Source organism: Oncorhynchus tshawytscha, linkage group LG12 (genome assembly GCF_018296145.1).
Source record: "Oncorhynchus tshawytscha isolate Ot180627B linkage group LG12, Otsh_v2.0, whole genome shotgun sequence".
In the NCBI taxonomy this organism is placed as follows: domain Eukaryota; kingdom Metazoa; phylum Chordata; class Actinopteri; order Salmoniformes; family Salmonidae; genus Oncorhynchus; species Oncorhynchus tshawytscha.
The window spans coordinates 61,472,323-61,487,258 of record NC_056440.1 but is presented as its reverse complement, the minus strand read 5'-3'; the positions used below and the strand labels follow the sequence as shown (position 1 = coordinate 61,487,258).

The 14,936-nt window shown below is 41.5% G+C and overlaps 1 protein-coding gene across 1 annotated transcript; it reads right to left on the bottom strand.

The window, feature by feature from the left end:
- Window positions 1–1,363: 1,363 nt before the first annotated feature.
- On the bottom strand, window positions 1,364–14,212 carry cdh31 (cadherin 31). The gene is made up of 16 exons (XM_024439991.2): window positions 13,944–14,212; window positions 13,404–13,518; window positions 8,014–8,252; window positions 7,675–7,815; window positions 7,421–7,576; window positions 7,185–7,329; window positions 6,912–7,084; window positions 6,680–6,808; window positions 6,386–6,571; window positions 4,755–4,999; window positions 4,488–4,630; window positions 4,150–4,374; window positions 3,845–4,063; window positions 3,584–3,714; window positions 2,392–2,532; window positions 1,364–2,204 (listed from the first exon to the last, which is right to left on the bottom strand). Exons 1-16 carry the CDS (start codon window positions 13,992–13,994, stop codon window positions 1,998–2,000), a joined length of 2,646 nt encoding a protein of 881 aa, XP_024295759.1. The 5' UTR covers window positions 13,995–14,212; the 3' UTR covers window positions 1,364–1,997.
- Window positions 14,213–14,936: the final 724 nt, after the last annotated feature.

Below are 14,936 nucleotides of genomic sequence, written 5' to 3'. Positions count from 1 at the left end.
GTCGTTTGACCGCTGACCCATTACAGATGCAGGCAATGAGGCAGTGATCGCTGAGATCTTGGTTAAAGACAGCAGAGGTGTATTTAGAGGGCAAATTGGTTAGGATGATATCCATGAGGGTGTCCGTGTTTACGGCTTTGGGGAGGTACCTGGTAGGTTCATTGATAATTTGTGTGAGATTGAGGGCATCAAGCTTAGATTGTAGGATGGCTGGGGTGTTAAGCATGTTCCAGTTTAGGTCGCCTAGCAGCACGAGCTCTGAAGATAAATGGGGGGGCAATCGGTTCACATATGGCATACAGAGCACAGCTGGGGGCAGAGGGTGGTCTAGAGCATGCGGCAACAGTGAGAGACTTGTTTTTAGAGGTGGATTTTTAAAAGTAGAAGTTCAAATTGTTTGGGTACAGACCTGGATAGTAGGACAGAACTCTGCAGGCTATCTTTGCAGTAGATTGCAACACCGCCCCCTTTGGCAGTTCTATCTTGTTTATAAACTGGTTACCAACGTAATTAGAGCAGTAAAAATACATATGGTCTTACCTATGGTATACAGTCTGATAGACCATGGCTGTCAGCCAATCAGCATTCAGGGCTGGAACCACCCAGTTTCTAATGGAGATTATAGGCTACTTTAGCCACAGATTCTTGTACATGTGATTCTAGACACATTATAAACTGGGTGGTTCAAGCCCTGCTGATTGGCTGATCAAATCAATTTATAAAGCCCTTCTTACATCAGCTGATATCTCATAGTGCTGTACAGAAACCCAGCCTAAAACACCAATCAATGCAGGTACAGAAGCACGGTGGCTAGGAAAAACTCCCTAGAAAGCCCAGAACCTAGGAAGAAACCAGGCTGAGGGGTGGCCAGTCCTCTTCTGGCTGTGCCGGGTGGAGATAACAGAACATGGCCAAGATGCTCAAATGTTCATAAATGTCAAATAATAATCAGTGGTTGTCAAGGGTGCAACAGGTCAGCACCTCGAGAGTAAATGTCAGTTGGCTTTTCATAGCCGATCATTAAGAGTATCTCTGATATCCGTAGTATATCAGTCCGTATACCACAGGCATGACAAAATATTTATTTTACTGCTCTAATTACATTGGTAACCAGTTAGGCACCTCTGGGGTTTGTGGTATATGGCCAGTATACCACGGTTAAGGGCTGTGTCCAGGCACTCCGCGTTGCATTGTGCTCAACAGCCCTTAGCCACGGTATATTATTGCTTAAATATAACTTGTACAATCTATTCTGTGGAACAAGGAAATGCAATCATTCATTGACCCAGACCTGTTTCATTCAATCATTGCCATCTAGTGCCTCATCTGTGAATTTGAATAATTTGGCTCAAATAAAAAAATATATGTTGTAATTTATTTAATAACACTATTCACATGGCCATCAATGTACCAAAGGGATATCCTTTATAAAAAACAAAATTCACAAGTGTGCTTCTTCAGAAGCAAATACAAAGAAAAAACAAACATTTAATATGATTAAAATGAAAAGGAATACAAACACCCAAACTTACATGTTTTAAAAAGCGTTTGAGCTTGATAATTCATCTCAGTTAACAAAAAAAATCCTAAGGCTGATTTGGATTTCAAGTAACTTACATTTCATGCCAAAGTATAGTCTTTATAGAAACTTTATGATACGACACCAACATGGAAGCAAGAACCAGCAAACAATGCATATTAAATTCAAGTACAATCTGGGGCTGTTAAGAGTCCATTAGAAAGCACTGCTGAATTGTGTAAAATCCATGTCAACATCCTGCCAGTGCAGAGCCAAGAGTGTGCCACCCTCCCCATGCTGAAGACGAGCATTGAAGACCATTCTCTAAAATGTTCCCACGTCTGCACAAATCAAACTGTAAATGTGCCCGAAACACACAAAAGGGGAAATAAAGTAAGAAAGTGTCTTCAGCCTACAGACCCAAGTGTGGAGAACTGGACACTTTCCAAGCAAAAAGGTTGAGAGGCTGACTGACTTCTCAATCCTCTCCTCCTCCGTACATGTCAGACAGCTTTTTGAAGCGCGGGCCCCACTGTTGAAGGAGGTCATAGTCCTGGTCGTCTCCTGAGCTGGAGGAGTTGAGGGAGCTGAGGGAGCCGGCCTCAGAGCCACCTCCTTCATAGTCAAACACCAGGAGGGAGTCGTAGGGAGGAGCAGTGGGGTCGTTGTCAGCTGCCTTCAGGTTCTGGTCAACAGAAAGATTACATTTTACCACCTTGGTGAATATACAGCACAAATTCTAAACAAGCATAAACTGACATTATCCATGTCAAATCCAGTTACTTGAATGACAAATCATCCCCAGAAGACATTGATATGATCTTAACTGTGCATTCCACTCACATTATTAATCAGTTCAAGACTTTACTCACATCATCAATGAAGTTGCCAATGTCGGCTGGGTTGGCGGGTCGTGGGCGATACTCTGGCCGGGCCATGGTTGGAGCGATGTCATTACGGAAAACATCAGGACGGTTATCCAGACCTCTGTGCAGAACACTCAAGTCAAAATCCTGAAGGTGGAAAGATGTACAGACACGCATTATATTACAAGATCATGCTGTATATAGATTTTCCTACTGTATTATTGATGGTGTGTTTGTTTATTCCATGTGTAACTCTGTTGTAAGTCAAACTGCTTTGCTTTATCTTGGCCAAGTCGCAGTTGCAAATGAGAACTCTCAACTAGCCTACCTGGTTAAATCAATCAATCAGAAGACACAGAAACCTTAGATGTGTTATTGCATATCCCAATAATAAAATTGACACTTGGGAGATGGGAGAGTCTAGTGGGCTTGTTCTGAGCTAGGCTGCAGTCCAAACACTTAAGACACACACTAACCCCTGAGCTCTCAAATTAAGTGGACACTTCTGATGACATCTGACGAGTGTACACCTGCAGGGCAAGGGTAGAAGGATTGATTTTTAAAAATGGACCACCCTTGCCGGAAAATCATCACTCGTTCATCCCACAATGGTGTTTTTAGCCGCCGGTAGCTTTATATGCACTACAGTCAATTATGAGTGCATGTCTACACATTAAATATATTATTAATATACACCTACTGTATGAAAGCTAGCAAATTAATTAGATAACTAACATTAGGCTGCCTAGCTGGAACTGGAAAATGTTTTATTTCTACAATTTCCAAAAGATAACCAAACCAAAAAAAACACATTTACGAGACGTTTGAGTCATCGTTTGCATTACTAGCACAATTTCTAACTTATTTGCATTCGTTTTTACTTATACTTGTAGGTTGACTTCTCCATTGATGTTGTTTAAGTGTTCGCCGACTTTTCTTAGCAGATGTACAATCGTCACAAATTGAATTATGGAGAGTTTCAGGCCCCGGAGAGAACATAATTATACACTCGCAAACGCGACTAAAAACAAGGGCTGAGGGGCTTACATTGCAAACTTCCATTGCTTGGCTAGTCATTTGAACCGCCCTCCAAGACGGCGACAGAGATTCCCCCAAGGGCATAAGGCGAAGGTGAGTGGACGAGGGTGTGTCTTAGAAGGCTGAACCGCAGCCCTAGTCTGGTGTGCTCTTCCCTCACCTGGTCATCCTCGCCACCTCCCTCCTCATCATAGTAGTAGATGTTGTCCCTGACATCGTCCTCCTGCAGCAGAGGCTCCTTCTTCTCACCACCTCTCTTCCTCAGGAACATGAGCAGCAGAAGAGACAACACTGTGGAGCACAACAAACACACAGGGCCTTAATACACAATGAAGTGCAAGTGTGTTATCTACACATGTAGGCTTCAAGGACAGCAATGACCAAACACTTTAGTGCCGGGTTAAACAAATGAACAACTTACATAGGAGTAGTAAAATGGCTCCTAGAATTCCCAGAATGCTAGAGAGGCCGAAGCCTGCTACAGCTTTATCGATGCACTGGACATCAGCTCCTTTGCAGTCACACACAGAGGCCTGGATGGTGCTCTCCTGGTGCAGGCCCTGGTTGTCAGACACTCTCAGGACAACCGTGTAATCTCCACTGTCCAACATAGTCTTCAGTGTCAGGATAATGCCCGTTTCTGAAATGGAAAACGTTAACATCAAACAACGCAATTCTTTTAAAGGGGGGGATAGTACAGTAGTTCTGGGAAAAATCAACGCATACTTGTGTCATTCATTCTGGCAGTCCAGTTCGAAAGGGACGACCCCTGAAGCTGTACTGTGTATGGAGCAGCGAAGCCCGCTCCGTCTTTATCAGTGATTGACAGCAGCTGTGGGGAGGACTCCTTGTTGCAGACCTTAATCATCCTCTCGTCGATGGTTGGAGGGTTGTCATTCACATCCTCCAGCTCTATGATAAGGGTGCCAGTGCCAGTTGCTGGGATTTCATCTGCAAATCCAAATTAGAGCACTGTCACTCAAAGTCAAGTTTAGGTTGTGGTCATCTTCTAAACTTGAAATATTTTTAACAGTTAATATTAGAGAAAGGGCTAATTGAAATACCATTGTCAGTGCCCAGAACAACAACAGAGTATTTGTTGTCTTGGACAAAAGTGGATTCTCTGTCCATGGGGCTCTTGACTTTGATCAGCCCAGTGTCTTTGTTGATACTGAGCCATCCAGCAAGATCATTGCGTATCTTGTATCTGTTTAGTAAATGTACAAAAATTAATATATGCATTGCTTACAACCTGTTGAGTTGTCAAAAAATTATCCTCTTCAAATCTTACAAAAAAATATAATAAATTGTAAATGAAGTACTAATCTTACGTGACTTTCTGATTCCTTGCAGTGTCTGGGTCTGTGGCGGTGTACAGAACCAGGTCACTGTCAACAGGGAGGTCCTCAGGTTTTTTGATCATCTTCTCCACTGGACTGAAGACTGGAGCTTCATTCACATCCTCCACATTCACTATAACAGTAGCAGTGGAGGTGGGCAGGGGGACGGCAAATGGGACTTCATTTGCCACAGTGACCAGCAGAGTGTACTTGTTGTTCTTCTCAAAGTCAAGCGGCTGTGATGAAAGAACAGAAAAACCCGTCAGAATAGGAATCCGTCAGACATTATAGAATCAGGATAATGGTGTTTATATCTACAAGCATACACTCCCCTACATATTTATTTGGACAGTGTAGCCCGAACTTAATTTGGCTCTATACTACAGCATTTTAGATCAAATGTTTCATATGAAGCAACGGTACATAACAGGTATTTTCATAAATATCCATTTATAAATAAAAGCACTTTATGCATCTAGTCGCCCCCATTTGAAAGAGTCATAGGTATTTGTGTATTATCAGTGTATTAAAAGTTGTCAAGTTTAGTATTTGGTTTCATATTCCTAGCACGCAATGACCACATCAAGCTTGCGGCTACAAACTTCCTGGACGCATTTTCAGATTGTTGTGCCCAATAGAAATGAATGGTAAATAAGAATCACTTACTGTAAATAAGAATATGCTTCTGATGCATTTTACATTGATGTGGATGCTACCATGATTATGGATAATCCTGAAGGAATCGTAAATAATGAGTCGTGAGAAAGCACATACCCCCAAAAACATGCCAACCTCTCACCATTACCAATAAACATTTTTTGGGGGTATGATACTTATCCCTCGAACTCACTCATCGTGATTCAAGAGCCATTCATGATTATCCATAATAAATGGTGGCATCCACATGAATGTAGGTGTTTAGAAACATTCTTATTTACAATAAAAGACTCCAAAATGATAATACATTATTTACCGATGCATTTTTGTGTTTGCAAACATTGCTGCACGAGAGCGATACGCATAAGTTGGTGATACGCACATGTTGCTTGTAGTGTACATGTAGACCTTAAATCATCCTCTCGTCAATGGTTGGAGGGTTGTGCATTTCACACTACTTTTGTATTATAATTGGATTTTAAGCCTCTCATGAATGTGCTGCTTAATATAATGTTTCTGTCATTAGTGAATTTGTCCAAATACTTAAGACACCTTCAAAATAGGGGGACTAGAAACAAAGTACTTTAATTTCTAAACGGTATAACATTTTATTTTTTTTTTTTTTAAATGTATTTAACTAGGCAAGACAGTTAAGCACAAATTCTTATTTACCATGATGGCCTACCAAAGGCAAAAGGCCTCCTGCGGGGGCGATATGTATGAAAATACTCTCAAAAAAAAGTGATAGTGTATGGTCGCCTCATATGAAACATTAATCTCAAATAAAAAAAATGTATAGAGCCAAATTCAATTTCACTATCCAAATAAATTACTAAGGGGAGTGCAAATAGCTTCCTACAGGATACCATTCTAGAGTAGAAGCTAAAAAGCTAGTGACAGGCTGCTTCTGCTACACCTCCAAAGTAGCAGCTCAAATACATCTAAAGGAGAGGATTTCAACATACCTTTGCTGTCGTGATGATGCCTTCCATCTTGCTAGGGCCTGTGCTCACATTGAAAAGGCCTTGAGGGTCCCCGTCAACTATCTTGAAGGTGGTGGCCCAGGCAGAGGAGTGAGGATCATCCCCATCAGTCACTGGCATTTTCACCACCAAGGCATCCACTTTATTCTCTGGGACTGACACGGTGTACTGCAAAGGAGAGAAGCATGATTATAAAGCAGCAAAGGGCAATTCCATTATGCATTAACACGGTTTTAAGGCTTCAATTTGAAATGTTGTCTTCACAAATGTGCTTACCGAAGGCGTCACAAACTGTGGCGCATTGTCATTGCTGTCCGTTACTGTAATGATGGCTTTGCCAAAGCTGGTAAGGCCATTTCCCTCCAAATCGGCAGCTTGGATTTCCAAAGTATATTTAAGAATATTCTGAAACAAATTAAGTAGTAAACTAAATCACAAACGTAACGCATGTAGAATGTACACAATGAATAAATGATCAACAAGACTACCGATTTGAAAAGAGACCAACCTCCCTGTCCAACCCAGCTGCGTTAACCCGAATCATTCCAGTCACAGGGTTGATGACAAACATGTTGGGGCTTGGTAGTTGAGGCTCCTGACTGAGAATGGTGTATCTGACATCAGAATTGGCAGAGCCCTCCTCATCAGCATCAGTGGCTGTTACCTGCATGACCTCATCACCTGAACAGAGTGAAAAAAATTGCAGAATCATCCTAGCATTATTTTCCTTAAACATCACATCATTAAGTATTGTAAATACTGAGTGTGTGTATGAACATACCTGGTTTTGATGCCTCAGGGACTGTTCCCGTAAATGGATCTTGGGTAAATACAGGTTTGTTGTCATTCATGTCGATGACTTTCACAATGATATCCATGGGCGCCTCAGCCTTACCTGCACCCACTGCAACAGCATGGGCTAGGAGCTACAGAGAGGAGTAACAGATAGTTTAAAACTACATATAAATCAGTTTTCAATTAAGTCAAGGGAAGAAAATTAGGATACACAAAACGCACAATGTATTTGTCTTTTTTCTCCCTGTCCAAAGGCTGGGTCACATAGAGAAACCCCGAGTTTTTGTCCACAGTGAAGAGTCCCACAGGAGGTTGGTCAGCCCCAGGACCAGTGATGCTGTACAGGATCTTCACCTCTTTATCATTGTTGGACCTGATCTGGTTTACAAGGATGATAATGTTCACGTCAATTACAAAATGTCCAACACTGATATTGGAGTAATGTAAGAACAATCCTTAACCTACAAGACACTTACCTGCACCATATGTTTTGGGAAGGGGCCTCTACCATTCTCTGGGAAGTTGATGGGAGGAATGACCCAGTCCCTCTTCCTTCTTTTCAGACCTCCTGAAGACTTGGGGAAGTTCAGAACAGGTAGAGACAGACTTGATCCAGGCTGTGGAATTGAAACAAAAACCATGAAATATCAAGTATATGGTTTGGTTTACAGGCACTAAAATAAAACAAATATTTTTTACAAAAACTGCCAGCAAATGTCATCAATTGACCTGAAAAAAATAATAATAATCAGTTTCAATGCCCATCTATCCACTAGAGGACAGCATAGTCAATGTTAATTTGACCAGTCATATACCTGGGGCTGGGTGGTCATCTCATGGTGATGGTGGTGGCCGTGTCTGGCCTCATGCAGCACTCTGACTGGAACCGTGATCTTCTTGCCCTTGGACTGGGTAGAGACATAGAACTCCTTATGTCCATTATGCAGAGTCACCCCCCTCTTCAGTTTCAGCGTCCCGTCGCCATCTACTTTGAAGCGTGAATCCTCGGAGTGAAAGAGAAAGCTGGTGCGGCTGGTGCAGTCATCAAAAACCACTGAAAAGGTGGTGAGAAGATATCATTTAAAAAATATCACAACCATAATTCGTATGTGGTTGTGATTCAACAATAGGAGCATATTTAAAGAACTGTTGCTTTAATCTCAAATTCATAACAAAAAGCCCTATTCCATCAGTACTTTCTAGATAAATTTACTGAGTGAGTCTGGTGGCAGTTTATGAATGGAATACTGTTCATAGTAACAAAGCAGTAAATGGCCTTCTAAAAAAAACAAGCTAGGCCTAAATCACATCATGAGCACAATTCTGATCTGCTGCAAAGACATTGTACAAATAAGCCCTGCATAATGTAAAAATCTCCAACATGTCTGACTTGCAAAGGAGTAAATTGACCGATATCCTCATGTAACTAACATTACATGTATAACTAGTACTGTGCAACTTAGAACAATATACAATGTACCAGGTAGAGATGAAGCTGTCATTGTATACAAGTGGTCTACCATAATCATCCTGTGTAGACAGAGAAAGAGCAGAGTTGACAGGCCCTGGGTTAAGACTTAAGGACAGGTGGGCAGCAGCCCCTGGTTTCACATTACTACTTCTAAACATCCTGAGGCAGACCTAGCTCTACAAAAGAAGTCTGAGTCACTCAGGTGTGAGTGGCTCATTATGCCCCTATTATGTTAACAAAATAGTATTTAAGGACCTAGAATTCTGTTTTTCCCCTCACATCTTTCTATAGTTTTCATTTAGGCCTAGACTGCCCATAAAACATATCTGTTTAGAACCCTAATGAACTAGCTAGATGTTATGCAGAAACTCTGTAATTACACAAAAACGGTGGGGTTGAGAAGTAAAACTGAATTGTGGTATGCCCCAGTACACACACTTCTGCTTATCCTATTGATAGTTAGGTACTAGAGAATCAGGTAGGTAGAGGTACAGCAACTACCACTCTTTAGGCCAGAAGGCGGTTGTCAACAGTCTTGAACAAATTAAAGAAAGCTGTAGGTGGTAAAGTGCAGAGCAATAAATAATCAGACCACCTGTCACACAAACATTTGTTTTACAACTGGCTGTCTCGTCATTGTGGGTAAATCAGGCCTAACACTGTTGTCGTCTGCAAACTCGATTCTGCTGTTGGAGACGTGTGGCCACAGTCATGGGTGAACAGGAAGTACAGGAGGGGGCTAAATGGAGATTATCATGACTCAATGCTCCAGTCGCATTTCTAGTGCATACGGATGACATGTCTTTTTCCCCTGCCAATTTGATAAACCATTCTAAATTAAAACTAATTGTACATATTAGTAAAGACAATATTAAATTGAGAATAGTCTGATGGGTGAAAATATGATCACTTGAGAGAACAACCAACGTGTGTGCAGCCTGAGAAGCTATTTTTTGCAACTTTTTCAAATAATGAATAGCCTAGTCACATCAGGGGTCACTTTAGATTTCAGAAACTTGCATTTTCAAAACCCAGTGCAGTGAATTGAACATTAATTTCTTGACCATAAGCCACCTCCAATATAATTTTAGAGAATTTGGCAGTACGACTAACTTGCTTCACAACCACAGACCACGTGTAACCATGCCAGCCCATGGCCGCCACATCCGGCTTCTTCATCTGCGGGATCGTCTTGAGACCAGCCACCAGGATAGTTGATGAAACTGTGGGTTTGCACAACTGAAGAATTTCTGCACAAACAGTCAGAAACCATCTCAGAAAAGCTCATCTAGCCTTCAAAGTAGCACAGTGGTCTAAGGCACTGCGTAGTAGTTGCTAGCTATGCCACTAGAGATCCTGGTTCGAGTCCAGGCTCTGTTGCAGCCGGCCACAACCGGGAGACCCATGAGGCAGCACACAATTGGCCCAGCGTCGCCCGGGTTAGGGGAGGGTTTGGCCGGCAGGGATGTCCTTGTTCAATCGCGCACTAGTGACTCCTGTGGTACGCTGGGCGCAGTGCACGCTGACACGGTCGCCAGGTGTACGGTGTTTCCTCCGACACATTGGTGCAGCTGGTTTCCGGGTTAAGTGGGCACTGTGTCAAGAAGCAGTCCGGCTTGGTTGGGTTGTGTTGTGTTTCCGAGGACGCACAGCTCTAGACCATCGCCTCCCCCGAATCCGTACGGGAATTGCAGCAATGAGACAAGACTAACTACCAATTGGATACCACAAAAGAGGGGGAAAAGATAATTTTTTGTAGAGAAAGTAAAAAATAGATTCAAAAGGAGAAGCTCATCTGTGTGCTCATGGCCCTCACTGGGGTCTTGACCTGACTGCAGTTCGCATTGTAACAGACTTCAGTGGACAAATGCTCACCTTCGATGGCCACTGTCACGCTGGAGAAGTGTTCTCTTCACGGATGTATCCCGGTTTCAACTGTACCAGGCCGTGTGTATGGCATCATGTGGACGAGCAGTTCAGTTCAACATTGTGAACAGAATGCCCCATGGTGGCGGTGGGGTTATGTATGGGCAGGCATAAGCTACGGACAACAAACACAATTGCATTTTATCGATGGAAATTTGAAGGCACAGAGATACTGTGACAAGATCCTGAAGCCCATTGTCGTGTCATTCATCCGCCGCCATCACCTCATGTTTCAACATGATAACGCACAACCCCATGTCCCAAGGATCTGTACACAATTCCTGAAAGCTGAAAATGTCCCAGTTCTTCGATGGCCAACATACTCACACATGTCACCCATTGAACATGTATGGGATGCTCTGGGTCGAGGTGTCCGACAGCTTGTTCCAGTTCCCACCAATATCGCACAGCCATTGAAGAAGAGTGGGACAACATTCCAAAGGCCACAATCAACAGCCTGATCATCTCTATGTGAAGGAGATGTCACACGCTGCATGACACAAATGGTCACACTAGATACTGACTGGTTTTCTGATCCACGCCCCTACCTTCTTAGGTATCTGTGACCAGATGCATATCTGAGATCCATAGATTAGGGACTATTTTTTATTTTTTTTAACTAGACGAGTCAGTTAAAAACAAATTCGTATTTACAATGAAGGCCTACCCCGGGCCAAACCCCAATCCAGACGATTTTGGGTCAATTGTGCGCTTCCCAATGGGACTCCCGGTTGTGATACAGCCTGGAATCGAACCAGGGTCTATAGTGACTCCTCTAGCACTGAGTTGCAGTGCCTTAAACCGCTGTGCCACTCGGGAGGCCCTAATGAATTGATTTATTCTGACTGATTTCCTAATATGAACTGTAAAATCTTTGAAATTGTTACATTTCTATTCTGTTCAGTGTAAATTATTGCTGATGTTTCTATTTCATTAGTCGTCATGCATCTTATTTATCACACATGCACAGCATAGAGCCTAGTTTCAGGGAATATCACCTGCAATACAGCTGGATGCTGCTAGTCACTGCGCAACAATTATAAATGCAATTGTGTGATAAAAACATGGTTTTGGTGGCCACGATTAATAAGAGGATCCCAGCTTTCTATTGCCTTTGCAGACAAGTGTATAGAAAAGGTAGGCAGGCTATCACATGTCTCAACCACTTTGCAATAGGAGCTGGAGGCTATAGGCCTATGCATTTTAATACTGATGTTTGAAACCCGAACATTTTACTCCATATTATGGGGCATGTCTTACCTTGCTTCAAAGCAGCCTCGCCAAAATTCCACCTTAGAAATGCGGAGGCAATTATTTTATATAGACTTCCTCATATGCCATTGAAACCAGCATTTCTCTCCTGTTTTATTGGTTTCCATAAACTTTCTTTCATTGTCGAGAAGCCAAAAGGCACAATCTTAGTTATATTAGTGAACCCATCCTAGTTGTTGCATCTTTAGATTCCCACTTTAAGTTTAGAGATGATCATCTCGGTCCCATATGGAACCACACTGTTAAGAACTAAGTTAAGAACAGCACTTAGTTGCATGAAAATATCCACCTGACATTTCATGATCCCCACAGGCCTAGCTATACCCGCATAATATTGCCCAACAATAGCAAGACACTGACGTCAATCTTATGGATTAGGAGTGAAACTAGAATGGATTCCTGACCTTGCCACAACATGTAGATGAAAGTACCAAACTTTCTGTATCATAAGAGACAAGTGTAGATTATACTGAGAGTCTGTAGATGTCTTCCCGTAACATATCCCAAAGGGAGGAGGAATAGTTGTAAAGCAATGACTAAGACTACCTCCTTATTACTGTAATATTGGGTACTAAATCATGAAACATGATCATGGGAAATAGGTTGCTACACAAAGGGATTTCTCATTTCCTATTGATACTACAAATGAATAACGCATATGCTGTCAGTTGACGTGAATGACAATCAAAGTCACTCAGAGGAATCTAGGCCAGCCTAATGGTTGTTTCCAGGAAGTCTAACCAGTTTCACTCTACTGATCAGATCTTGTGCCTACACGCCCAGTTAAACTACCAGAGATGTAGCATGTCTCATCAATTAGTTCACCCTGTCTAGTCAACCGTTATACAAAGACAAAAACAGCCTTCAATTAGGTCACAACTTGATGAAAACATAATTAAAAGCCATAATGCAAATCTAGCCTACTAAATTGGTCACACAATTGTGACACGTTGCTTTCTTAGCAAAGCAAAGGTGTGAAAAATCCCTCCATTAGTCCCAATGCTAGACTGACAACACACCACAATGTTATCGTAAACAAACTAACAAAACAGGGGAAGGTCAGTGCCATGCCATATTTGCAAAGTAATGGTTTGTCTGTACAATGTAGAACGGTGGCAGTTTGATTAGGAATCAGGGGAGACCAACCCAAATCTTGAAACACAAAATACTTCGAATTGAACAACGGATAAACATTTATCAATGCGTACTGAAATATTCAAAGCAGAAACTAAAATGTAATCTGAAGTGATGACACCATTTAATTTTTTTTATTTTTTAAATTGTTGGCTTTATGCAGCATTCAAAACTGCGACTCGGGAAAAAACACCGGTCAAATCATGACGCCATTGATCTTCAGGTCTGAGCTCTTGAAAGAGACCCGAGTTGGAATTCTTTGTTGGATGACAGTTCAAAATGTTTCTTTCAGTCGGAGATAATTTTTTCCCCGAGTTCCCAGTTGTTTTGAACGCGGCGTTATACATGTTTTGCTCAGTCATATGCTAAGAGCGTTTAAGCTACCATTAAGTTAGTTCTTACCTTTTCCTAGTCTCCGGCCACTTTGTAAGTGATTTCTTTCTACTTTGAAAATGTACATTTCTGAATTGAAACCCGGCAGACATTTTGACTCCTCCGACGACCCTGGATTGAAAGCCTTACAAAAAGGAAAAAGCAAATAACTTCAGTTTTATTATTTAAAAATCAACTACACAAGGTCATGAAATCAATATTCACCAGATTACCTTAGAAATGCTATTATACGATCATAATTACCACTCATTACTATTGTTGTTGACCTTCTACAAATACCACAGCACCCTACTGCGAAATGTGGAACAAGTATAAATAAAAGCTAAGAATAATACAAAACAAATATCCGGGTGCGTTAACCTGGTAACGTTAATTAAATAATCGACCAACGCTGGCTAAAACAAATATACCCAACAAATCATGAAAAAGTAATCAGTTAAATAAGACCAGTAACGTTAGGCTGAATCAGTATCTGTAGGTTAGTGTTCCCAGGTAAATGGCGTAGCCTACATTGCAGGTTACTTTCAGAGTAGAAACAAAAAATCTTACCTGGAGAAACAATGTTAATATCCCCAACTCCACGAACCAAAAGGCCCCCATTTGTTTTGAATAACTTCAGAAGTCGTTCCACCAACAGTAAAAAGTAATCAGTTTACGCGTAGATGGGGAAAAGTCTCTCTTGTTCAAAAGTGTGCCTTCTTGATTGTCGGTTAAATTGGAGGAATGAGTTTCAGCAGGTAGTTTCTGGTGAGTGCCGTGTGCAGGCAGGTGACCTCGCCCATCCGCTCGCTCCAAGTATGGTCATGGAGGAGAACGGCTCCTTATACCCGCACCTATGAAACACAGGTAAATTGTCATAATCCAGAAACCCACAGCAGGGTCCTATGTGCCAAATTATTTCACAATAATTTGAGAATTCCGATCGAGAGGAGAAGCACTGATGAGGAAGAGTGGGTTCAGGATCAAACACGGATGTCAGTCATTCCATTTCATGATCAAAATAGTTTCAAACCAAACACAGTCAGCAAGAGTTGTCTATATTTGTCAAAAGCTATAATTTGTCAAAATAAACTTTACATTTTAACAAATGACTGATAAATACATTTATATTAATCATGGTTAAAAAAAAAAACATATACCATTACTCCATTTAGCCTAGTCGAAATAAATGCTGTAGATATTCTTCACCATATGTTTCCTCAGCTTGTAGTAAAGTCTGTGTGTCAATGTGAGAGACCCTGTGCTATCCTACCACTACCACTTCTCTCAAAGGAAACATTCATTTTGCTAGTTTGACCACAGACTGCATGATCCCAAAGCCTGTCCAGTTGGGGAACGAGACACTTTATTAAAAACAACCCAATTTCATAAAACCATTATAGTACTTAAATACTATTTATGTTGAGCTCACTTTTACTCCTCAACGCTCATACTGCTGTAGTTTATATGGCTGCCCTACACAACTGAGCTAAACATAATCACAATGAGTAGCCTAAACATCTCCAGTCAGCATAACATATCAGTACAAAAAATGATGTATTG